The 27,747-nt window shown below is 41.3% G+C and overlaps 1 protein-coding gene across 1 annotated transcript in view; it reads right to left on the reverse strand.

The window, feature by feature from the left end:
* tmem108 (transmembrane protein 108) overlaps positions 1-27,747 on the reverse strand; it is a 57,688-nt gene that overhangs the window by 15,008 nt on the left and 14,933 nt on the right. Inside the window, exon 2 of the mRNA XM_026179951.1 lies at positions 9,418-9,501. Within this exon, the coding sequence (XP_026035736.1) occupies positions 9,418-9,457 (40 nt within the window). The 5' untranslated portion in view covers positions 9,458-9,501. The remainder of the gene's footprint in view (positions 1-9,417; positions 9,502-27,747) is intronic.

A 27,747-nucleotide genomic window follows, 5' to 3' on the forward strand; every position in this document is an offset into this window, starting at 1 on the left:
CCATTATAAAAGCGCAGGGTGTACAGAGGCAGAGAGGGAGGGGCAATTTATGCAAGAAAACCTGCTGAATTAGGGCTCTTTTGAGTGCATAGGAAAACCGGTGACATTCGCTGAAGTCCTCCATTGAAGCCACGAGGGACATCAATAAATCATGTTGCAAAGCAGGCACCTGTGCGCTGATCCAAAGCAGGCTTTGTCCCACTACTCATTCACAATTAGATTGAGAGGCCAAAGCCTCTGACTCCGAATCTAAAGTTACACTGTGATAACCTAACATTTGCTCCTGAAGCTGAGGAATCCTGCCTTATGTTTTGAAGCCACTCATAAGCTAAGACTTCAGCCCCACGGAACAATAATCTTCAGGTGCAGTGCATCATGAATCTTTTGGCTTAATCAATCATACCGATGCACTTAGTGTACGGCATGCAGGCTATCAGTGCTTATGCACTAGCCTGGCTGCATGATCAATCCTAAAGGGGGGGTGGGGGCTACTTGCAGAGGAGGCTGGGATATTTATCTTTCTTTCCAGGGGTCACCTCCTGCTACGTGCGACGGAGAATGATGTGGCTATGACGTGTACGGCGACAATCTGCCTATGAAGCGGGTTCTGGAGGCAGGCTGGTTGTGCCGTATCATCAGTGGGCAGCTGCCAGTGCCACTATTCAAACTGGAGGCTCTACAGGAAGCCAAAAATAGGAGCTGCAAAATCATCCATCAATAAGACTCGTGAGTCGTGGTTCGTCAGGCTGTACTTCTGAAATCCTTCTGTTCTGTCATCTCCCTGCTCAGCAGCATAGCGGGGAGTAACAGAACAGTACGCAGGGAACAAAAAGCCTAGATTCAATGAGAACCTAGACCAAGGTCAGGTTTATAAAGAAAAAGAACTGCAGCGCAAAGTTGCATTAAGATAAAATACCTGACAAGATAAGAGATAAGATAAGATAGAACTTTATTAATCCCTCGGGTGGGTTCCTCTGGGAAATTCGACTTCCAAAAAAAAGCACAGCAACGACCGAAGTTACAGTTACAGAATTGTTATATATATATATACACACACACACACACACACACACACACACACACACACACACACACACACACACACACACACACACACACACACACGCATCTGTAAATACAGAGACAAATATAAATAAAATATACAAAGGGGATAAATAGAATAAATAGGAATAAAAAATAAAAATACAAGTGAATTGCACATTTCAAGTATTGAGTCTATTGCACTGTTGACTATTTACAAAAAGTATTGCACAAGGTATTGTACAGTGAGGTGAAGAGGCACTACAGCTTAGTTGTACATTTTCTGTCTATTTCTGCTCTGGGTGCTGTTAAAAATAACTGTATAAGCAGTCTGTCTGTTATCCAATAGAAAAATAATTTGGGTGTAAACTGAATCCTTAGTTAATCAGTTAGGATAACATCTATTGATACCAATACTATTTTAACTTCATTTCAACTTTTCTGTCAGAAAACATTTTCTGTCTCTAAACAAAGTACAAAAACAAACACCTGTGATGTGATTTGTGACTCTCAACGCTTTATTTAATACTTGAGAGGAAATAGATGAAAAATAAATATAAATATCAGCTATTTATATAAAATAACATCACGTCACAGACTATTTTAGCTCCAGACTGTGGTGGTTCTAAAATGTCTTATGTAGACAGTAGTTACCAAAATTATTAGATTAGAAAACTGTCAAAAACTTTGACAAAACTGAAAATAAGATTTTTATTTATTAGTCAAATAATGAAGTGAATTCATCTTTTTATACCCAAATATTGTGCTCAGTTAAAGTCAAAAATTAATCAAGCACAATATTTAACTAAATTTGTCTCTTCAGGAATGCAAGTAAATAACTCTAAGTTGACATCTTAATAAAAATAATAATAATTTGCTTAACTATACCATTTACAGTTATATATTTATATATTCATTTATTTATATTTTTCCATTAAAAGTATAATTTCCAAACCCTACCAACCCTACTTGTGGATTAACCATCACAGAAACATCAAAAATGATTTTGGTAATTACCAATACTGGTACTTTAGGGCAGCTGTGGCATAAACCTTACATTTTGTGCTGGTCTAATACGTTTGTTAAACTTTGTATTTTGATTTGTAAACCAATAATCTGTCTACATTTTCCTAGTTTCCAGCTTAGATAGCAGCTGTTTTACTTCAGAATTTCAAGAACTTGGTACATTTCAAAGGTTTTACTCCTTCATAAAAACCTCTTCAGAGCTTTTTGGTGTCAATTAGAATAAAAAAGGTTGAGCTGACATGTTACATGTCGCTCCAACAGGCCGATGACACGTGCAGGTGCAGAGTGCTGTGCACGTCTGAGGATTACCCTTTGATGGCTCTGTGATATACACAACTAGATCCAGTGCCAGTTTAGTGGATTTCATCCACCTCTCTCATTCCTGTCATTAATTAAAGACGGAAAACCATTTACTGTCACACCGACGGCCACTATAGGATCACCAGTTACACTGACAAGTATCTTTGGACAGGTTCAAAGATAGAGGCTTCCTCTGGAAGGCGACTGACGCACCACTGTGCTGCACAGCTATTTGTTATATTGGTTAATTTAACTACACTATTAAGGTTATTTAGTCTTCTCTGCTTTCTACCTTCTCTTAGTTTAGTCCAAGGTAAATGGACTGTAATTTATACAGCCCTCTTTTACTATCACTGTGAACCCAAAGCTCTTTTTACACTGCAAGCAGAATCCACACACACATTTCCAATCTTCACCCAGGTAAACATCAGAGGGTACTTAGGGTTTAATATCTTGTCCAAGGACTGTTTGACCTGAAGCCCCGCGGTGTTTCTGAGGTTCCTCCTTAAAAATGACAGGCCCAAAGTGAATCAACTGTTTCTCTGCGATTACAAGCTCTGTGTAAACTATATTGGTATCAAAATAAAGCTGACACTTGTGAGACTTCATCAGCAGTGCAAGCAGAGGCCATTCTGTCAAACTAACTGAGGATAAAACACAGAAAAGTATAAAGGAGTTTTTCCTGGCTTGGTCTTTTATAGCATATAGCTCTCTTGAAAATTTGATGCAGTAGATCCTTTGGGGTTCAACAGGTTAATACAGAATTTGGGAGCTGGGGATTGAACTGTCAACCTTCCTAATAGTAGGCAACCTATTCTAAACTCTAAGCCATCATAACTGACAAGCTTTTGGGTGGAGGTGGGAGCTCTGTGATTGGAACAAATAGAATTACTTGCACTATTGCACACTATCCACACATCTGTTAACCTATTTTTATTTACAAAAACAAACAAAGAAACAAAAAAAACAACAACTTCAGAGCAATTTCAGATTCTAAAGTCGACTTCCACAGTTGATTGTGCATAATTAGACTAGACTAGATTAGACTAGATAATTAGTCTTGATTAGACTTTATTGAAAAAGTGGTAAATGGGCTAGTTCTTTGCTGAATAACGCTTCTCTACTCTACTTGAACAATTTAAAGCACTTTATATAACATGCCTCACAAGCACTTTTTTCTGTCATCCACACATTCATACTCTGATGAATGCATCGGAAAGCAGCACAGGGTTCAGTATCTTGCCCAAGGATAATTAGGCATGGAGAGCCCGGAGCACTCTGGGACAGAACAGCCAACTTTCCAATTAGTAGATGGCCTGTTCCACCTCAGGAACAACAGGCTAAACCACAGGGAAAGTCACAAAAAGTGACGATAAAAGAGTATTGGTACCAATTTTTGGTACTTTTACCTGCTTGTGAACAATTCCCTTGGAATCACAAGTTCTTTACAATCAAGCTGAACAAGCAGCAAAAAGAGAGCCGTTGTTTTTTGTATTCAAATGTTTTTTTTAATACATGTAAATGAAGTAAGTTTATTACAACCTCCGTGTCCTAAAGAGTGACTAAAGGTTGAGATCTATCTTTCTTTATAAGAGGTGCGGCAAAGGTTTTTTAAAAGTGTTGTTAGTCAGAAATAATGCCCGTGCTGCATTAACAACCATAAATCCACAAGCAGATTATTTCTTTGTGATCTCACTGAATAAAATCATTAACCAAAATGTCTGATATGCAAATGTACAAGAACGAAAGGGAATTACTGTATGTCCACTATGTCTCGTAGTCTAATGGGATAAACATGCCAAACCGCTGGTTTAGAAGCTCCAAATCACTAAACCACAGCCCATAATTAAAGATGTCCTCCTCACCGCCCAGCCGACCCTCCGTGGATCATATTTAGCCTCATTTATGCTAATAAAAACCACTCCACGGTAGCAGACAGCCCTCTGTGGGATTCCCCTTCAATCCTCTGGGGCAAACGAAGATGGCTTTATCTGCAGCTCTCATCAGAATACCAATGAGCCCATATCACACCACGCCAGCACACACACAGCACGGCTCGTCTCCCCCAGTATAAAATCAGTCCATATCTCAACTTTTGAGGAATAAAAGCGGACAGAGCCGAATCAAAGTAATCATAAAGCTTAAGAGAAGTTTTGTTAAAGGTAGTCCAAGCCTTTAATTTAAAGCTTTGACGTGCTGTCACAGAACCACAGAAACAGATCGGATCCATCAGCTTCAGGCGGACAAAACCCTTTATCAGCCGAGAGCTGTCTGACTAACTGCTGCTAAGATTTGATTATCTCACCTGGACAGCGAGCCATCAGCCCCGACTGACTTCAGTGGTCCCACTGCACTTCTGTAACAGTTTCTAGTAGGCCTGCTGTGGTACTACTTCAATGTGTGCCACTACAGCTGCTACCATTGGTTACTGTACCTATGATACCACCAATATCTGCTTTAATATAGTTGGTAATAATAAAAAACAAATAAAAAATAATAAAATAGAGTCTAAAACTATGAAGAAGTTTCACACCCCAGCTCCTCTGTGATTACTTCTTTTGAATTTGACCAAGTGGCCGCCTCTGAAGTTTAATAAGTTGGAGTTAAAAAGTGCCCGAAAGCTCCAGAATTGAGAATATATTCACAGAAATGTTGTAAGAAAAGTAAAGATCATTCCCAAAAGTGTGCTTACATTATATTAATAGAAGACAATAAGCATAAAAAAGCTGTGATGAGTATTGCTAAAGCATATAGTTAGGTCTGGATCAGGTGACCCTGAATCTTCCCTTAGTTATGCAGCAATAGGTGTTTGCTGCTGGGGGATTCCCATGATGCACTGAGTATTTCTTCTTTAGTCACCTTTCTCACTCACTATGTGTTAATAGACCTCTCTGCTGCATCACACTTCTTATTCATCTCTGTCTCTCTTCCACAGCATGTCTTTCCTCCTGTCTTCCTTCTCTCGCCCCAACCAGTCGCAGCAGATGGCCCCGCCCCTCCCTGAGCCTGGTTTTGCCAGAGGTTTCTTCCTGTTAAAAGGGAGTTTTTCCTTCCCACTGTCGCCAAAGTGCTTGCTCATAGGGGGTCATATGATTGTTGGGTTTTTCTCTGTATGTATTATTGTAGGGTGCACCTTACAATAGAAAGCTCCTTGAGGCAACTGTTGTTGTGATTTGGCGCAGTATAAATACAATTTAAATAAATTTGAACTGAATTAAATCTTTGTAAATCTTGAATTTCTCATAAATGACTGGACTCATGTTGTGATTCTACCATATGACAAAATGCCTTCACAAATCATGGTTTAGTCGAGAATTGGCATCCATCAAAAAGTGAAAAGCAAGCAAAAACATCAAATAACAAACAAACCAATGAAAAGAGGTTCGTTAGCGCATTTAGAAGTCATGGAAGTTCACCAGAGGCTTCAAACCACATGCAATAACCGGCAGGAAATCACTTGGATCAAATAAAATACAATTATTTCCATAATCCCAGTGAGAGATGACATCCCTAATATAGCCATCTCACACGCACAGCTCCGAGTGTAAGTACAGATGCTCCACCCACCAGCTTTGTTTATGAGGGGCAGCCAATCAGAAGTAAGTTGGCTATAAAAGGATGAACTGTGAATTATGCAAAGCGCTGATAGTGGAGTAGCCCAAGAATAACAAAGTCGAGCTGGAAATCAACATAATAAGGCCCCTCGGAGACAAGCTTAAGATCAAAATCGATCTGAAGTCTGTTTCATAAATGAGTGGAGCGGCTCAGCAGACAGATGAAATTGGGGTTGTACTGGGAACCAGATTGCAATCAGTGAAACGGAGTACAAGGAGGTATTTTAGAAAAACAAACCGCCACAGTATATAAAATTCCAAAGGAGAAAAAATGCTGATATACTCACTAAATGCTAATATCCTTTTACTGCATCTATTTGCCCCTAATAATGCTGCAGTCCACCTCCTGCTGCCGTTACACCTCCTTCTTCCCTTTAATATGTATGGTACTTCTATTCAGAGTTGCACTGAGACGTTTTCAAAATGTTTTTTTGTTCTGCAGCCCTCCTTTGTATCCGCAAGATACTTACTTTCACACAAAGGCAAAAAAAAAAAGGCACATGCCATGAGAGGAATCATGTGCCTAAAGCTGCTCAGTTAATCAGGAAAGCCACTCATTTTAGAATTAACATTTCTGTGACTCACAATAGAAGCTCAAACTTAGTATGAGCATTGAATTAGCTTGTCAGTTTGAATCTGTGTGAAAGGGCCTTTCAACTGTACTGCTGGGAAGCCGTTTTTATTGCTACAACTGCTAATCTCGCTCGTGACTTGGAAAACAAGAAAAATCCCAATATTCTTCATTTTGGAACGACATATGCATGCGTATAAATAAAGTGGCATCCTTACAGTAGCACAAAGAGCCTAATTCCTTTGGTTTGCTTCTGGGTGTGTCTCAGCAGATAGATGAGGCACATCCTCTGGGACCTGTGGGACAGTCCCGGAGAAGGCTTCGATATGGGCAGGGCGGTGGAGAGGCGGAACAGGGAGGTCTGCAGATGTGGGCTCAGAGATAAGCGGCAAAGCTTGGGTAACAGGATAATGGCTTCCTGTTTGAATTTGAATTGTTTGTCAGCTTATAGCAGCTTTGAACGGGGACGTGTTTATCTGAAAATCTGGTGGAGAGAGAATGCGAAAACAAGAACAACAAAGGGTCCTTTTGCTGTTTACTGGGATAATGATTTAGCTTCGTCGAGTGTGACAGCAGCACCGCACCTGACAGGAAGACGAGAGATTAAACAGGAAGTTGTCTGGAATCTGGGCGGAGCGCTGAGCAGCAAATCTGCAATTACACAGAGTCACAGACGCTGACAGCGTCTTCGAGAGAATTTTGGCATATTCACTTTGATAGTGGCTTTATAAAGATGACAAAGTATCCAACAGCACGTTTCAAAAATACAAGACAAGAAGAAGTCAGATGGGAAGATTTCTCAAGCCCTGTGTACTCATTTACACATTGCACCAACTGGCCTTTTCAAATTTTTATTTATTCTAGCTTTGGAGGCAAAAACTCAATTTTCTAAAACAAATTGTGACACTCACTGTCCCGTTATAATATGGGATTATCTGTCCCAGTTCTTCTCTATCTGAAGCATCCCTGTTCATGCCTGCAGCCTTGAGATGTTAAGGCACATCTGTCTCTAGCAGATGGCTCATCCAGAGAGAGAAATGAGAAACAGATACAGGTGGGTCTCTCGTCTCTGCACACTTGATTGGGGAAACTAATGGAAAAGTTATGCGCCCGAGGAAATTCAGGACTGGACTCGATCTCCAACTGAATGCATGACAGCAAACTGAGCTTTAGATTTACCAGGACAAATTCAAAAATAAAATCCACACAAACCTAGACGACAACTTCAACTCAAACTTCTTCTTTTCAGGTTAAACGGCTGCAGGGTGACCTCCCTCCACCTCTGCACCAGCTTAAAGCACTCAGCTCACAGTGGTCTAGTCCAAGTTTATCACTTCTGAGGGATTGAGACAGACTTGTCAGACAGCCTTGGGCTCCAGCGCCCTGAGGTGGAGCTTGGGGGTGAATACCAGATATCATCAGCCCTTTCAGCTAACAGTCCTGGAGCCTGGTGGGTTTCAGTGTGACCAACATGTTCCATATTCATGTGACATTCTGCGGCGGTAGCCTGCCAGAACTTTGTACATCGGGCCTTGATTCTATCCTGTGAATTTAAAACAGCACGGACCTAAACTGACAATAACGGGGGGTCCAGCACTGTATGTACAGCATCTGATGTCCACAAACAGGGGATCCCTGACGGAATGGCCTTCAGCTATAGAGGAATTTATATAAATAATTTTCTTTTCTTTTAGAAGATAAGTTGCCAAGAGATGCAAGACTTAAAGTTAGAGAAATTATGAAAACACTGGAATAATTTACTGGCAAACGATGAAGAAAGCTGCCTTCTGGTAATTACCACATTACAACAGCTAACATCTGGAAAACTTCGATTTTCTCTGAACACTCCAATATAACCAATTTGGGAATAGCAGCATAGATATAAACTGTATATCAAAGATGGACGTAGCCCCCTTGACATTAACTGTTGGTTAGTGAATTCGAGTTTTAAGGATTTTTATTTTGTAAATTCGCATTTGCTAAATTGTCCATAAGTCCACATTTGGATGATAGGGTGAAGTGGTGGTGAAGTTATCAGCTAACACCAGACTCCAGACTATATAGGGGGATTACACAGAAATGAATACATGTTAATTAGTGGACTGGACTGCTTCTTGTATAATGCTTCCACTCTTACTGAGCATGCAAAGTGCTTTTGGACTATGAACCAAACTCAGCTGCTCACACATATACAGACATCAAGCATTTGCATAAATTGCCAACCAACAACTCAGGATTGAGTATCTCGCTCAAGGATGCTTCGACATGCAGACCAGAGAAGTCTGAGAGTGACCTTCTGATTTTTGTATGCTACTTGGTGGTAGGATATAAATATTCAAAATGATATTTTGAATGCTATTTTAATTAAAAAGGTTCCAAAAGCAAAAATATAGTGAAGAAGTCAAATTCAGTCACTTGAGCGGTGATGTGACTGAGCAGAGAGCTAGTGGCTATACCCCTCTGTACTTAATAGAGGCTGTAAAGCTTTGATACACTTTCAATAAATTAGTCTTTTTGTGAACATTCAATGTCCATTGAAAATGTTAACATTGGGAGTCTATAGGGAGAGCCTCTAGTGCCCACTCAAGCAAGTGCAGCTTTAAAATGGCTTAATTTTTCAGTCCTCTAGGTTAATGCTTGACTCTAAACCATTTTTTGCTTTCATTTTATCTTCACCTCTATGTTTCTATGTTAATGCTCCATATAAATCAAGCATGATAAAGCTGCAAATAAATAACCGGAATGTTTTAGAACAATTTAAAAAATGGTCGCTTTCTTCAAAACCAACCAATCTTTCTGTTTTGCATGTGAAACGTCGACTGGCTTGCTGGGCCTCCCTTTTAACCCCCCACAGGCTTTACTCACTCAGCAGCTGGCAGCGCAGGACCTGTAGGCTTGTCTTCATGGTATCATGTGATCCGGCTCCTCCTCCACAGTGCTCATGGTTCTCTGAGAGAAACACAGCAAAAAGAAAGCAAGGTGAGATGAAACTCAGGGCTTGGATATCAACTCGCATTTAAATGATCGTTAAACGCCAGTGTGATAAACCGTGACTATGTATGGAACGCTTTTAGCAGAACAGACAGGGGAAAGGACGAGATCGCAGACAACATCGTCCAGCTTAACCTTGACAGCTTAATCCTTGTAATGACTGCCACCCAGCAGTTACACCTGTGAGAGCAAATGAATTACATATTTCACAAATCCAGGTAGGACTGCAGTGGTGGTCAGCCTCAATGGTCGGGCTGCAAATCAGCATTGGCATCCTGCAGGCTGTGCTGGTCAGTAAAACCAATTATGGGGCATTAAACATTGACCAGTGAGCCTTGTTCTGAGACAGCCACTGCGTGTGTGTCAGCGAGACCAGTACCCAAGGGCGCTCTTTAGGAGAATGACTCACTGATGGCCTTCTGCTAAATAAAAGGCCATATATACACACACATATCTCTATTCACCCCCGGAGGAGTGTGCGTGTGTTCATGTTTGCCTCCTTTTGTGGATATGCCCCCTCCAGGTTTAGGGCTCTGCTTGCGGGCAACCTGTGCTTCTGTGGGAGACGTGTGAGATAAGAGGGACAGATAACAAAAGCACACTTTATTTCCCATAAATGTAGTCCCACTCAGAGAAATGAAAAGAGACAACACATTACATCTGAGTCATCCAGTTTATCGCTGTCACTGGAGAACATTTTAATGCTTGTAAACTAGTAGAGACCATAAATCTGAATGCAACCTTAAGCAATTTTATAATTTATTAAAAAGACTGTTAAGTAACAGGTAAGGAAGCAACAGATACATAAAATAACAGATACATAGATGGATGTTTTTTGTAATATATTATATGACATTCGAATATTTAAATTGCATTACAGCTGTGTTGCTAGAAGGATGCTTATATTGATTGACAGCCGGGTGCTGCTAGCTGTCTGCTAGGCTAGCAAACAGCTAGCAGGTGTAATATCTTAACTGTGTTTGTTGGTGTCATTTTGAGTCTTTTTAATGCAATTATCTGACAAATAGCATGGTTTACCTTGCAGTCACTGTTGCTAACAGACTGTTTAAGAAGTCTGTGCTTCAGTTTTATTTGATTATTGTATTAACTAGCGTCAGTTAGCAGATGTGATGCACCTGTATAGATGGACACAGCTTGCTAACCAAGCCTGCTAGTGTTAGCTAAACATTAGCAGGAACAACATTTACAGAAACAATCCTAAACAAGAGAAATCAATGGCTGGAGCAGTATGGCTAAAGTTTTAAATAGAGCCTATATATGGGATCAGAAAATAAATATATATTGTAAAACATACACCCTTAGCATTAGTACTCCAGTACTGTTAAGAGACTGGAGGATTAAGAGTAGCTCCTGCAGGTACAACTGCCAGACACAAAACGTGGCAGGAAAATGTAACTTGTTAAATTTAACAAGGGGAAGTCATAAACATGAAATAATGGAGACAAGCTTCTATCAAATTACAAACGAGGAAAACAACTGCAAAACTGTAATTCTCCCGGCTCTATTTCCATGTTACAAAAGACAAACATAGACTAAAATGACGGGTAAAAAGAACATAATAAAATACGCAACTAAACAGGCTATCGTGACACATCATTAGATGACATAGACTCTCAATTTTGCTCTCTTTGCTCTCAATGTTTAGAAAATGAAAACAGAGACGCTCGCTGCTTCACTGCTCTTAACTCACAGCTTTGACTATAATGATATGAGCTTGGTTGTAATGGGCTGCAAGAATACAGTAGTAGAAGCAGCAGCAGCAGCAGAAAATGAGTTTTTCAGATATACACGTATGAAGAAATGGAACTAGCTACAACAGTCCCAAACCCATCTTCACTTTCATATGGCCATGAGGATGCTGAGATGATAGCATCTCACCACCATAGCTCCCTCATGTGCTTTAATTTGTTAGCGTCACGTTCCCGGCCTAATGAGCTCAATGGAAAGGTGCAAAGACAGCAGCTGAGCCTCTCTACATTAATTACACTTCATCAGTGCTGCCAAACCGGTGCAGACTCATATTGGTGATCCTTAACTTGCAAGGCACAAGTAGTGAGGCTATGGGTAGGTGGATGGAGGAGACAAGATAATGCCAGGTGGTGTTTCATGTATACTAGTCATCACAGGGGAAAGGAAGTTTTTGTTGAAATGCGATTCAGCTCTTCTGGCCTCCTGTTGTGGAGCTGGCTCATGGTTCAGCTCTGTGCACACCAGCAGGTAAAAGATAATAGCGCATGACAGTCAAGGTCACGGCACTGCCAAAAATCCCAGACAGGATGAGAGGTTCATTGGGAGCTGTTGACAGATTTGATGCTTAACACTCGTTCACCAACCTGGATTCAATATCACTACCTCAGACTTCTTTGCAGCTGGGATTAGAAGGGATTGCAGGGTGGCTGTAAGTCACAAATGCAAGCAAAAAAACAAAAAACATCTGTTTGCAGAATACAGTATGCTTAAGAAAGCATGTCTGGTTTAAATCACTCTTTAATTAATTCAAGAACCAAATAATGGGGCAAACTAGAGCAGCAATCAGTGACAACAGCCATGATTTTGGCCAGTGAGTCTCTGCATGAAAGAAGTAGCTGGGATGGAGGTGGGTTACAAAATGGCTTGCAACAACTGTAGGCACATCATAGATTAGATTTGTAATGTGGGTATGCAGAAAGGTTTGGCACAGAGAACATAGCTACAAGTAGCGCTTTCTGCTGTGTCATGTCATTGGCCCAGTCCAAACCCAACTCTGTAGCTTATTTTTTGTATTTTTACTTAAAGCAATACTGAAAGCCACATAAAGGATGGATGTACATTCTGGGGTCTAAAAAGCGAAGACAGTGGAGAAGAGCCTTAAAGCCTGGACTTTTTCTAACAGGTGGTGACTCCACTGGTTGCAAAACGGCTGAAAATGAACCTAATCCTCACTTGACATATTGTCATGGTCCTGGGTCATTTTGACCCAGCGTTCTTAGTTTTCTTGTGTTTTTGTATTCATTCTATGGTTTCCTAGGTTGTTTAGTTTTTTGCATTTCCTTTCGTGTCTCTACCCTCTATGTGTATCTGTTTTTATGGTGATGTGAGTTCTTGTGCCATCTTGTTTTCTCCAGATTTGTTTTCTCTCTCTCTCTCTCTTTTTCCAGTCTACCTCTTCGTGTACTTCCTGTTTTACTTTGAAGGTCGGTGTGTTCAGTTTTGTGTTCTCCCTGTCTCGTCTGTGTAATCAGCGTCAGCTGTGTCTCCCAGCTGTTTCCTCTCAGTCCTGATCTCCTCTTGTATTTAGTGTCTGCGTCTTCCCCTGCTCGTCGTTGCATCGCTAACAACACACTTTAGGGTCCTAACTCCTTGTAAGTACTGCAAGTAGGGACCTTGATGTGAAGCATGTTTTCATCGGTTTATGAAAAATGCCTCTCCACGTGCATCTGATAAGCAACATCCATTCCCAGTTTAAAAATCCAATGTGTCCTAAACTGGTGAAATTGGGGGAAACATACAATCTTTGTCCAACTCTCAACAAATAAAAAGCAAATCAACAAAAACAATTCACTGATATACACTGGGATCTTTGCACATAGCCACCTAGCTATGTGCTTCCTCTGAAGAGGGAAAAAAGTTGCATGGCAACTGACATGCACACAGCCATCACCATAGCAACCCTAATGGTAGATTATATTGAAATTCATTCACAAGGACATTTTTTTGGCTCAAACACAATTGGGAAAAATGTTAAAAGAGTCAGATTTGGAAATTCTCACTCACCACAGGTAGAATGAGAAATCCAGTAGCAACCTGCTTGTCTCTGGGACTCTGCTTTGTGCTTGCAGCCCTGCTGACAGGACCAGGTCTGAATAGTGTGTCTGGAGGGGGTACAGACTAGAGGCCAAAGCCAAGGTCACCCGAGACGGCACAATGAAATAAACCTGTCACTCCGTTGCACTGTGGCCACCAGCCGCAGGGATAACAATGCTTTTAATTTTGGACTTCCCACGATTCTGCGGTTATGTATAGGGGCTGTGATAGCAGGCTGGCTGCTTGCCCACAGTGGCTGCAGCCTGGCAGCTTTTCCACAACACGAGGAGGGAGGGATGAGGAGGAGGAGAGGGAGGGAGGGAAGTGTGGGAGTCGATGATGATGGTGTGAACCACACTGTTGGCCTCTCTCAGACAACTGATAACAGGACTTCCAATCACAACTCTTCTAACTGATGCCTTTTTTGTCCCTCCAGTTTTGATGCTACACCCTCACGGTTTGGGTTATCTCTTTGTTGTGAACTGCAGGGAGCTTTCACATAGCTTCTGCTCAGGAAAGAGATACAAACACTAAATGTGGAAGCTGTGGTTTGAGAGTACATCAGTGTACAATTCATTGCGTCAAACCTCCTCCTTGGTGTGATCTCAGCGGGTTTAGCTTCATCTTAAATCGTGCAAAATCAACTTCCCCTCCACCCTGCCCTTCCAAGGCATCCCAGGGGACATGCCCAGTCAGAGGGCGTCCCTTTTCCCTTTGATGCTGTTTTACCCTTTGATGGAAATCAGCAAACTGCTCCTGATAGCCGAATTCATGTGTTTCCTGCATTGCCCCAGCAGAGACTGTGGCTGCGCCTGAGGAGCAGTGATGGGAGTAACGCCTTATTGAGTGTTACTGTAATTACATTTTTCTGTAACACAGTAATGGAACAGATTGCTCTGCTAAATCTGGTAATAACACTAAAGATACTAATGAAACAATTATGCTGTTTCGTTTTGCATTAAATAAATTCTTTGCTTTCTTTCTTGTGCTCTTTTCAATCCAAAAGTGATGATGGCACACTGGCACCAAAATGACCATCTACGTGCCAGCATTCGCACGAGTTCAAGCCTGACTGTGCAAGCTGATTAGCGATTACAAGTTCTGTTATAAAACTATTATTCATCAGTGAGAAGTTTTAAAAAAATAACAGTGGCAGTGACTAAAAAACGAGAGACTGGCTTACCACTGGGACTTTGAAAACGTAATTATCCAGCCTTTATACGCACAACAACTGAATGATTACAAGTATTGATTGGAGGCAACAACAGGACCAAATTGAATACAAGCAGCAGAAGGAGCTGATTTCCAGGTATCTTTTTTAATCCTTCGATCCCTGAATGCACTGCCGTACTGCCGAGTCACTGTGCTGTGCTGTGCATGAGCGCTGCCAGTCATGGCTCTGGATAACGAACCTGGCAGGATGAGTTGCCGGTGCTGTGTCATGAAGGCTAGCGGAGATTGTGCAGGTTATCAATCAGCACATTCACTTCTCTCCAGGCCCTCCTTACAATAAAGTAACACAGCAGCCATTAAAAGAACATTAGGCTCCCAGTGTGTCGTTCAGCCTGATGGTAAACTACCAACACATTGTCTTCCACGTCCTGTCCAGTCTCGTGGTTATAACTTTAAAAGAAACATGCATGTATGGTGCTCAGACTAACATTTTTGGACTATCTGAATCATGTTGAGGATAGAAAGCCAGAGACAAGATGTTTCTTCCCTTTTTGTTTGAGAACTCTCATTGGCATTTATTCATTTATTTTCCTTTTTTTTTGTTTTTTAATCTTTTGTGGACTTTTAAAAATCAGCTGTATGCATTTTTTTTTAAGAAATTCTATTTTCTGCACAGAACTAAAGTAGCCGGCTTCTAGATATCTAGATCACTGCTCTCATTTCCTGTTTCCTTATCAGTTTAAATAGGTCTGGTGTTTTGCTCTGATGGTTGTTCTCATGTTTGGAAAGACATCTTGTTTTGTGAAAATTACCACAACTGGTGCATCCGCTATGCAGTTCTGCCACGCAGTGCTATGACCTACAGAAAAAGCATCTTTCGGATCACCAAACACAGTTAGGTCCCTAAGTACAGCTATCTGTATACATAGTTCCCCATTATTAGATGCTCAAAGGTGACTGGACAGCTGGCTGACAAGCAGTCTTATGGCCATGTGAGGAAGTTTTCTCCAGTTGTTCAGCAGTATATTTCACATTTAGACTGTGAAGATACTGCTTGATTTTGCATCACTGTCAGACAGCAAATGGTAGAATCTGAGCAGCTCTGCTGGATAAACTACTCTTTATTTTTTTAAATTGCAAAAAAGATCTGTTACTGTTTTTTTTCTTTAATAAAATATAATGGTACTGAACATCCATCTGCTCCACGACAAGATCATGATGTCAGAAGCCAAAGAGTATTAAGCTATAAATAAAGAGCTGTAAAGCCCCAACATTTCTTGATAGTAGTTTGAACAGTTACGAACTAAAATAAAAACAAAGCCCAACAACAGAAACGCTGCATCGTGATTGTGCACATTGATTTTATGTTTTTAGTGAGCAAGCTGTCAGCTCGTATCCTTGTCTTAGCCATCTGCAAGTTAACATACTGTATATGTCAGAGCTGAAAGGACAGTATAGCATTAAAGATGACATGCCTGTCAATGATCATTAATATAGAAAGCAGCACAGCACAAACGTGTCTTTGTGGGTATGTTATTACAGATGTGCCTCGTTGTCATGCGTGCCAAACACACAGAATGTCAGCGTCATGCTCGCTTCACGTCAGCAACGAATAAATGCGCTGCAGCTCTCGCCTGGATGAATGAATTGAAAATTGAAGAACTCCCACTCAGAAAGAGCTGAGCACCTGTGCTCAGGGGCAACTGAGGAGGAGTAGAACAACATCACCGGCCTCTTCATTACTCAGCACACACACAGACAAACACACACGCACACACAGCCTGGACCAATGACTAAAGCAATTCATCAGAGGACTTGTGTCCAGAGCCCTATCTGTGGGTGTGTGAACACATGTGAGACACAGACAAAGAGATAAATGGTAGTCGACCAGAATCCCTGCCGATTTGTACAGCTGCCGCAGAGTCCATTTATAAGCAGAATGTTTCACAGCATCAGCTTCCTGTGCACCTCAGGAATGTTTTTACTCTCCTGGAGGTGACGCAAACCAAGCCTCAGCTCTGTGAAAGCAAATCTGGCATTGAATGCTAAAGCTCTTTTATGTTATTGAAGCCATAAGCAGAGTGCAAGTCAAGATCTCACCAAGGCAGAACCTCAGGTGTCAAGTAAGCCAAGGCTCACATCACTCAAGGTGAATGAGTTTGTAAATCTTTATAAGTTAGGCTCAGCTCAAGTCAAAGTCTCAAATCTGGTCTTCGAGGAAACACGTCAAATGAGCCCGGCAACAATACAGTCCCACTGCTTTGTTTTTGGGACTTACGCTGCCTGAAGCCTCAAGTCTTCAAGTAATTATTTCTCCAAATTGCTTCTCAGATCCTAATCTTCCATTTTTAAACTGTGTCCTTGTCTAACATCTCGAGTTAGATCTTTCAGGACTAAATACTCAAGTGGATCAATTCTTTAGTAATCAGATTACTGTAAATGACTATGCAGTATTTGTTATCAGTATGTCTGAATCTGTTTGTAGACCCTTTGCACACAGAGTGCGAGGACAGAGGGATCGAGTTTATTTGAGGATGAATTAGTTGGGTTGTTTTTTGTCACATATCAGGACACCTTTGACCAAATGTCTCATCGGTGCTATTTGGGTATCCAAGCTACACAGGAAGCCATGAAAATTCCCACAATAGGCAAAGTCAGCAAACTAACCAACAATTTCCTTCCTGATTCGTCAAAGTCAGGGTTTAAGTTTAATTTTGACTTTTGATCAAGTCTCAAGTCGCCATGCATTTTCCACACTTAAAGACAATCTGGAGTTGAAAAGCCGTCAATCCATTTATTTCATGGTCAGAGGGGTGCTGGAGGCGGGGAACACCCTGGATGGGTTGCCAGTCAGACAACCATTCACACTTGCGGCCAGTTTATTGCTGCTGTGAGGCAAACCACTGCACCACCGTGCTGCCAAGAAAGCAGCTGATTCTCAAATTCAAGCCTTTGGTAATAAAGTCTTAAAAATATTAAATCACGCTTGAGTCAAGTCATTAACTCTCACAAAGAGTGATCTTTACTCTTCTCTTCTCCCAGTAGGATGTCGAATTTTGTTTGTATATTTTATATTTATGTGATGTTACCTCAGCGTCAACACTTCCAGACACATCATCTTCAATGATGTGTCTGGCACGTCTTGTTCATTTATTTAAAAATCAATAAATAAAATATTTCCAAATTCTTTCTCAATCAAGTTTAAATCTCAAAGCAGTCAAGTCTACAGAGCAGCTCAAGTTCTCATTTTGTTCACATAAATCCAACCTGAGCTCACGTCTCAAATAAGTGAAAACTCACGTAGAGCTAAATAATCTGTATTCTGTAAGAGAAGGTGTCAGCCCAGGCAGCATCACGCTGGGAACTGAGGGAAGGCTAGACCCGCCTGACATACTCCGGCACACAGTGTAACACACACCTAAGGTCGGGCTTGGTACAAAGAGTGAGACAGGTAACAGAGCCCCAGGGAAGAAGCTGTGACAGACTCGTTATGTCACTGGAAAAAGGACACTGCAGACTGAAAGGCACTTGGAATGATTGAGAGCGCTGTCAGTGGAGGGATTTGATTAAGTCAGACCTGACAGACTTCAGTGCAGAGGAAACACTTTATTAGAGATGCCCCAGCGTTTCTGTGCCCAAAGTTTTTGGATATTACATCTTTACATACAAATGAGTCAACAGACAAAAGCCTGATTTGATCAACCACCCTCTGGAGTGCAAAGGGTGGTTGATTTTGGGATGTTTATAACATAACAGCAAAAAAAAAAGAGGTAAATTACGAAGAACTTCAGTGTACTAAACATGATGCATATAGCAGCTGATTTGATCTACTATAAAATCTCCCCAGTGGGTGATATTTGGCTTTTTTGTTATTTATAGTGCTCAGACACACACACTCCTGGAGACCTTGACACCTGCAATACCTGCAAATCTCCGCGCAGGCATATACCTACTCTCCTGAGAGTTATTGAGCCAGGCAGTAAAGGAACAGACATTGGGATGCAGCTCACCCTCGCCACTGTCTGAGTCGTAAATATCCTTCTCTCCGTCGCTCGTTTCTTCTTCCTCTCTTTCTTCTTTTCGTCCTCACGTGAACCACACACCCCCCCCCCCCCCGACTGAGTGACTGACTGATTGCTGCTGCGAGCGGCTCACTGATGATGAAGAGTAACGTGAAACTACAACGTGTCGTGTCCCGCTACGCTTGTCACAACCGGTGAGAGAATCAAAAAGTAACATCGCTGCAAAAAAAAAAAAAGGGGGCTTAGGATGACAGTGAAATTCACCACACTTACTGAATGCATAATGACACTTTCATCCGGGTTTGAGGCTTCAGTCTGACCAAAATCCAGACACTCACAGAAATGCATGAAGAAAGTCCCCACAGGAAATAGTGACACACCTCCTTGCATGTAGATATTTAATCACACGCGAGATTATGTGAATGATCCGATTGATATTCATGAAAAAGGACATGAAAGACATCTAAATAAACTCTTAAAGATGGATTTCTAAAGTAAATTTTAAAGCTTTGCATCACATTTCTTTATTCATCTACATGTTTTCCTTTGAGGTTCTGCACTAATGAAGGAAAAAGGTTTTTTCAACAATAAGAAAGGACAAAATGGGACAGGTCGGATGTCAGGTTGACTAGTATAAAAAAGTAACAAGGTGTCTGATTGGCTGCTTTGAGAATAAGCGAATAACCAGCTGCATATAGAGCTGCCTTACTGAGTTAAAACGCTACTCTTTGCCCTTTTTCTCTTTCATATCTAAAACACTCGAGGAAAAACATTTGATCAAAGACTCCTTTTTGCCTTCTGTCTCAGAGCCTGCTCTCTAGGCCGTTACATCTCACAGCGTGGCTGTACGTGTCGGGTCAGCAGACAGACTGATATGTAAAATCTGTCTCTCCTGCCCTGTCACATTGATTATTGGACCTGTGTCACTCGGTGAGGCCACAGTAACGGATAACAAGCACATAATCCTTCTCGTAATGACTGTCTAAATTTATACCTGGAAAATAAGCAAGGAGAGCTAATCAACCAAAGACTTTTAATTTCTCTAAATCCTAAAGAATTATGGAGAAAAACAACTATTTGGATTCAAAGAGTGTGGTTGTTGACTTGAGCTTTTTTAAATTTACCTCCCCGGCAGCTGAGACAAACCATTCGCTGGCGATAACATTCCTACCTGTGTGTCCTCCGGCACACATCTTCAGCCATCTGAGTGCCTGAAGCTGGGAGACATCAGAGGCGGTTACGTGTCTGTAAAGTGATCTCCAACAGCAGTTTCAACACAGGCCTAAACGTAAAAGATCAGGGAAAATAAACCCTGAGCTGCAAGCACTTTCTCCTCGTTCATCTCCCATCTCTTTCTGCTTCCCACCTCTTTAATGTCATGTCATGCTTCCATCCAAATAAGTATCTTGCTCTTTCCCTTCTCTCATCTTTACTTTAAACTTGAGCTTCATGCTCTAAGTCCCTTAAAGCAAAGAGGGCGTTTTAATGCCGACTCTGGAAGCTGGAAAATGGGATTTTTAAATGATGAGGAATAATTTAAAGACTTCCATCCAACATCTACATGAAGAGACAGCTTTTATTTTTATTTATGTATGCTCTGTGTGCTCTCCTGTGCACAAACCGAGTTTACACACATATATATAGATATATATATATATAGATAGATGTGATAAAGAAAACATAGCTTGAGTGGCAACTTAACAGGTAGTTGGTCGCATCTTTAAAAAAACATTTTAATACCATTTTTACTTTGTATGACATGTTGAAAATTGGCATATAATGTGTACCCAAAGATATTCTGCATTAACAGTTATCCTGTAAATGTCAGATCACAAGAAAAAAAGCCAAAGTGTTATTACAGCTGAAAAATTAAAGGTAAATGTCAAAACTCATGTTGTATCAAATGCTCTAAAGACAAGAAAAAGCAGACAGGAAGAACCACAGGAGATTTATAAGCTAAATCAGATTAAAATTCAGGGTCCTTTGCTTGCATAACAAAAGGCTGACTCAAGAGCAGTGCAAGAGAGCATTAGCTTTCCCCTTGAGTACATGTACTGTCCCCCGAATTCCCCGGGAAAGCTCCTTAGACAGTAAATGGATAGAAATTTAATTTGAGGCTATGCCTGTTGTACGTTCAGCTCAGAAAGCATTTTTACTGGCAAAAACAGCAAAGCTGGCATTGTTGTTGTCACCAGGTGAGTTCGTCTGTGTGTGTCATCCTGGGAAGATGGGGTCCTGGTCCTCCACTGAGATGTAACACAAAGGCAGCTTAAAGCACTTTCGCTGGTATATGTGTGTCTGTCTATGAAAAGATTTTATCACCACAATAGCATCATAGCAGTGCATGATACAATAATTAAAGGTTACAGATGTATTCACTTTAGCTTCTTAGGATCACTGTTAGTTACAGTAATGCAGTTCCTGCGGTTCAAAAGAAACTGAAGTGGACTGTAGTGTCAGATCCAAATGATGAGTGAATTTGGAGATCGGTGTGGTCTAACTCCTGGAAATAAAGCAGCCAGCATTCCTGTCACAGCTTCATTATTTAAAAGCATTTTGCATTTTTGACCCTTCAAGTTTTACTTGGAACTATTCACTTTTCTTATCTAAGAGAAAGCGGTGCAAAACTTTTGATTGGCAGTGCTAATCCGTCAGAGTGCACAAGGTTGTATGTGTGACTGTGGAGCTCAGCACTACATCAGATTTCCTGTAATGCCAGAGACGTGGTTGTCCTCCATCTGACAGCTCATCTGCAGCAGGTCGAACACCTGTCACACTTCACTGTCTGTCAGGGAAGGTGATGGCAGACCAGCTGGTGGCCAAACTGCCCTTCAGGGCAAGCTCACATAGTTTAAAAGGTACCCATCGGTGGACACAGAGTGACTCAGCTGGAGGCAGAATAAAGTATTTTTTCCCAATGTTAGACCTTTTTACCAAAACAATCTTTTGAATTTATTCAAACCGTACAACAGAGAATTTCTGTATGGACATATATTCACCTTTTTTAAATCCACATTAGAGCTGTTCGAGAAAAGAGCCGGTCTTTCTGAATACGATCCTGCACATTTGCCTTAACTTTTGAAATAAATTCAGCACATGAAAGGAAGAAAGGGACAAAATCCCCACACTGGAAAGAAGTTGAAAATTGAAAGCAGAATCTTTTGTAAAGCCCGATATGTGGTCTGCTAAATGAAATGTCCTTTTAGGTGAATACATGTAGGGAAAATGAGATTTAAAAATCAGAATCTTTGAACATAAAAGTAGCACAAGGCATAGAGACGAAAGATCCCCAGTGGCAAGGCATTTCGATTCAACTGAACATGAATCTTATGTTCCAAAAGAGGTTTGTTACAAAGGTACACCTGTTTAACTGCTCCTTTAGACAAATATCTAATGAGCCAATCACATGGCAGCAACTCAGTTTTATGTAGACATGGTCGAGACGACCTGTTGAAGCTCAAACTGAGCATCAGAAATGGAAAAAAAAAGGTGATTTAAGTGATTTTGAATGTGGTGTCGTTGTTGGCGCCAGATGGGCTGGTCTGAGTACTTCATAAACTGCTGATCTACTGGGATTTCCCACACACAGCCATCTCCAGGGTTTACAGAGAACGATCGGAAAAAGGGAACATACCCAGAGAGCGCAGTTCTCTTGAGGAAAATGCCACTATTGCAGTATCTGAAAACACTGATTCGTGGATTATTTTGTCATTGGTTTGGGATAGTGTGAAATGCCACAAAATATTTCAGTATTGTTGCAAACATGGTGTGCCTAACAATCTGTCCAGATTCATGAACTCTAAAGGTTTAAGACAAGAAACTAAAGACCTGTTATTTCTTGTGTCTTACCGTATTTCCTTTAATACATTGTCATTTTTCTCATTTTGTGGGATTTTGTGGCTTTTGGTGGCTTAAACTTTTACTTATTATGTTGTTTACATAACACTTTCTGTATTGCTATCGATAACATTCTGGTGATATTAATATACTAGTACAATTTTTCACATTTTCTGTAGAGCATGGTAGTATTTACAACTACGTTAAACCATGACATACTATCTTTTTTTATTCTGTCATGTTTTGATCGGTCTCACTATACATGTTTGAGATTGTAATTTGAGTATGATGCTAAATTTGTATCACATTAACAACAGGAAAGAGTAAAATGACTGGCAAAGAGGATGAAAAATGCAAACTAATGAAGACTTTACAAAGGAAGCAAAGTCTACAAATGAACTATGAACTTACAAGGTGTGATTTTAAAGCCTGTTTTTCATGTATAAAGATACTTTTTGCATTTGTCAGACAAACGTTAGCAGTCTCCGTGGGACAAAACATCCAATCACATCTTACCGTAACATCTGTTTTCTGCTCTGATTGTTAAGGGAGAGGGTATTTTTAGCTCCACATATTGAATAACAGCAGACACTTCTCCAGAGATTTAAAATTGAGACAAACAGACAAGCCAACAACAGAGCAAAATAGCATGACACAGCAGTAGTGCTGCAACACCGAGGGTGCTGTCAGCCGCCATCTATCCTCCGGCTACCCAGTGGACATCACACTTCCCGCAAGGCCTCCCTGAATGCACCTTAGCCTTTTATACTAAGCAGGTAACTCAGAAAAATCAGCATTTAGGCAAGAACACAAGCTTTGATATAAATGTTTGGCCCTGCGACAGCAGAAACACTTTTTTGTGCACTGCAGCACAACTTGCTGCGACATTAAGCAGGACCATTTGTCAAAGTGCTTCCCACCAGAGATCCCTGATGTGACGCCGCTTCCGAGGAGTCGACACTGTAGCCTTAAAACTTCTTCCACAGAAGAAACGACGACCTCTGCGTCAGCAAAAAATGCCTTCGCGTCCACACAACCTCTGCAGAAAACATTGGTTGTTAAAAGCCAGCTCTCATATATAAGGACACAATTTGGTCTGATGTTACTATGTCCAAATGATTCGTGTCATCTAACCAAGTGTCATGCATGAACATGAAAGCTATTTTATTTGCCTTGAGGCTTGCAGATTAAAAATGCAGCGGTGCAAGATGACTAACCAAGGGTTGTGCCTCCAGGGTATGAGCCACTTCCTACTCTTCAAGTTTTTACTTAACGCAGAACAAAAGGCTCAGGGTAGCTACCATCACAGAGGGAATAATACCATAAACATGTTTAATCCCTTCAAATAAACATAAGATGTAGCAGAGTGGGACAGTGTGCTTATTTCAGCATCCTGGGGGGTCGAGGACAAAAAACAAAAGATAAATGTAGGTATCAGTGCTGCTTAACAGATGGCGAACTGCTGAATTTTTAAGGGTTGCAACCCACATAACTGATACTTGAATGCAAGTCAGGAAACTGATGTCACCACTGAAGGAAATAACTAACCTCGGAAATCCTCTTCATCCAGTACTATTCAGTAACGTAGAATTTAAAGATGTAAGTGAGTAAAAATGTGACAATAGGCAGCGAAGTTCACGCTTTCCTGTGGACGTATCATCTGATAATCCAACTGCGAGTATCTATGAACCACACGGCAGCTACGTCTGGAGAATGGCAGGAAACGGGGCCCTTTGGCACATTTAGGAATGTCCGTGAAGTAGACACAGCAAGTCCGTGTTGTACCCAAGAATTTGCATCGCAAAGCAGGAAATTCATAGTGTTTCCACTCTGTCTCAACGCTTCCTGTCTCAGTTAATGGGCCCCAAACACAGTTTCAGGAGAAACAGCAGAGCATACACCTCAGAATCTCCAGGACTTTCCACGCTCTGTACACACATTCCTGATTTTACCTCTTGACGCAGCCTCTTGTATCATGACAATGGCAGGAACGAAAAGCAGTAGGGATGTTTTTTGGAGGCATGGAGGGGGGTTGGGGTGTGTATTGTACCTCGTTTCCTTGAGTGGTGCAGCAGAGATTGCTGAGAGCCAGCTGGGACGAGCGAACAAGAGGAGCAACATCCGTACAGAACATCCAAGGTCCCCAGATTTCCCGCCGGGTGATGACCACGTGTCCGGAGCCCAAACAGCAAGAGAGACGGAGGGAAAGATGTCGCATTGTTCTCCTCTCTCCTCCTCCCCCCCCCTCTTACCCACCACCATTAGTGAGACGGATTAACTCCAAGAGCTTCTAGTGTAGAGTGTGTCTGGCTCGCTGTATGCTGATACACACACAGACACTGCATCAATTAGACCTATTGTTATTCAGAGTGACAGGCGAAGGCAGATGCGCTCTACAACAACACGGCCAGGACAATTGGCCTGAAGCGGGAGAATTTACTTATGGATGAGCACCCCGGTTGCTCAGTTCACCAAACAGACTAAAGCTCTAATAAGGCAATTAAAGACTAAAACTGTGCGTACTGCAGCACCCAAACATGCCCGTGAAGGGCACACCCTGAGAGCGCCCTAGAGTCCTCACAGGGGTGACCTCCCCCTTCCAGCCACTACAGGAGCAAGCAGAGCAGCTGTAATGACTTGAATCAACATCTCCTGCAGCTCTGGGGCTGATGTTCACTCAGAGATGACAGACGATATGATGGCTTGGAGGCCTGACAGGGTTGACATTTTAAAGTGAGATCCTGCTGATGCTGGTCTGGTGGGACTCCGGTTGCAGTGCAGGAGGTGTCAGAGAGGAACATGTTTGACACAACATTTGGATCAATATCACTGAGCAGAAAGCGCCCGATGATGCCGGCGCTGTAATCGGGAAAGCAGCAAACGACAAATTAGAAGTGGCGGAAACTGACAAAGTATCAAGCAGGTGTTTTCTCTCTCTCCAGTCATGGGAAAAGAACAGATCCATGATCCATCACAGTTTGCAGATTTCTGCCCACAAAAGGACAAACATGATCCTGGCCTTGCAATTTGAGTGAAGACCCATTAGGTGATCATCGTGTACAGGTTTCACTGAAATCTGTACACAATGAGGGGCAATCCATTCATCAGTCTTTCTTCCAATTGAGCTATAAATGACTATTTTCACTAACAAATAATGAAAAATGGAAAAGACGTTTACCATCTTAGTTTATCTAACTGCGCATTTGTTTGTGCGGGAGTTTAAGTACCTCAGGATCTTGTTCGCCAGTAAGGGGAGAAGAGGGCGAGAGATTGGCAGACGGGTTGGGGGCACAGCTGCAGTGATGCTGATGGTGAAAAGGCAAGTGAGCATTAAAAGTAAAGCTCTCAATTTACTGGTCGATCTGCATCCCTCACCTATGGTCACGAGCTCTGGGTAGTGACCGAAAGAACAAGATCGCAGATATAAGCAGTGGAAATAATTTTTCCCTGAAGGGTGGCTGGCTTCTTCCTCTTCCTTAAAATACCTACCTGAAGAGCTCAGTCATCTGAGAGGGGCTCAGAGGAGAGCCACTACTCCTCCGCATCAAAAGGAGCCAGTTTAGGTGGTTCGGGGATTTGATAAGGATGCTTCCCGGGCACCTCCTGGGTGACGTGTTCTGGGCATGTCCCACACATTACATCTCTCTTAGTAATCCCCCAGATAGACTGCTGCTCCTGCGAGTCGTTCCCAGATAAATGGAAGAAAATGTTTATATACAAGTTGTTTAAAAAACAGATGTTCCTTGAATGGCCACTTGAAGCTGTATCTAAATGGAGACAGTCCATTCCCATACTGAAATGGATTAATTTTTTACATGACTCTGTATAAAATCTTAAAGAATACAGGGTCATGAGAGGACTGGCGCCTATCCCAGCTGCCAGAGGATGAAAGATGGCTTCTCCTCTAAAAATCCAAGTCGCTAAATTGGACCTCTCAACAGGATGCGACTTTTTAGAAATATTTTTATCCAATTATCTGATGAGTCACATGACTTGCTGTGCGGTTTGCTGTACTTCCAGGAATAAGTCTGTGCTCTAGTTTGTTTAGTGAGTGAAATTTAATGTTTATTTTATTTGTACAATAGTGTGCAAAGGTCTTGAGCCGCCCCTCATTTCTTTATACTTTGCTTCCAAGGAGACAGACTTTCTTGTTGTTATTTTAAAAGTGTTCTCGAGCAGCAGCTCTCCAGGCTTTCTGAAGGTCTCTCAGAGTTTTGACCATTTCAGAGGAATATTTTTGTTGGAAAGCTGCTTAGCACGGACCTATAAAATGCTCGATCTTTAAAAAAGTACCTAACTCAAGGGATGAACCAGTGATGTATCTACAAATAAAAGACAACTTAGCAAATAACCCATTTTAAATAGTATCTTTAGGCACTTTGTTACTCACAAAAACACAATTTGTTCTAATTCCTTTATATGAATCTATATAAAAAGCCAGTTTGACAGGCATACAATTGTGTTTTTCCACCAACAAAATGATTCCTAAAGAGCTTTTAGCTGAATACTTGTCATTTCTCCAGCAGAAAAATATCAGAAAGTCGTGTTCAGTTGATCCATCTACTGTTCACTGAAGCCTGATCAGACATGGTCTCAGTTGATGGCTTCCAAGAAGCCAATCTTAAAGAAGGGAAACAGGAAGTAAACTTAAGGTATGCCAGATATGCAATATAATATACAAGAACTGGACTGAAAATCAGTGGCAACAGCGCTGATGGAATGATGAATCCACATTTGAGATATCTGGTTGAAATCTGTAGTTGGCTATATATGTTGAGGAAGTCAGGAGAGAGGTACAACAATGAGTTTCTACAGCTATTTGTAAAACACAGTGGAGGCTTTGTCTTAGCTTGGGGCTGCATTTCACCCAGTGGTGTTGGAATTATGAACACAGAAAAGAACCAACAGACTTTGATCCACCATACAGTACCATCTCAAATGCATCTGATTGGGAACAGCTTTATTTTTTGTATGTCAATGTCCCCCTCAAAAACCAGCTGCCAATGGAGAAAAGCACAAAGTGGAACAAAATCAGTCATGGATTGGCCTCCCGAGAGTCTGCACCTCAGCATCACTGAAGCAGTGTGGAATCATCTTGACAGAAAACAGAACAAATGACAGAAACAACCAGAAAGAAGAGCTTTGAAGGTCCTTAAAGAAGCTTGGAGAAATATTTCTGAAGCCTGCTTAAAGAAATGACAGGAAAGCTTGTCTAAGAGATTTCTGGCTGTTAAAGAATAAAAATGTTCCAAATACAGACTGTCAAGCTTGTTAGAAGTGAACACATTGTTTTTGCTTTACATACTGTATGTCCTGTATGTATGCACATTTTAACAGTCCCAATTCTCCAAAGCAAAATATAAGGAAA

The sequence above is a fragment of the Astatotilapia calliptera genome, chromosome 9 (assembly GCF_900246225.1).
Source record: "Astatotilapia calliptera chromosome 9, fAstCal1.2, whole genome shotgun sequence".
Classification (NCBI taxonomy): Eukaryota; Metazoa; Chordata; class Actinopteri; order Cichliformes; family Cichlidae; genus Astatotilapia; species Astatotilapia calliptera.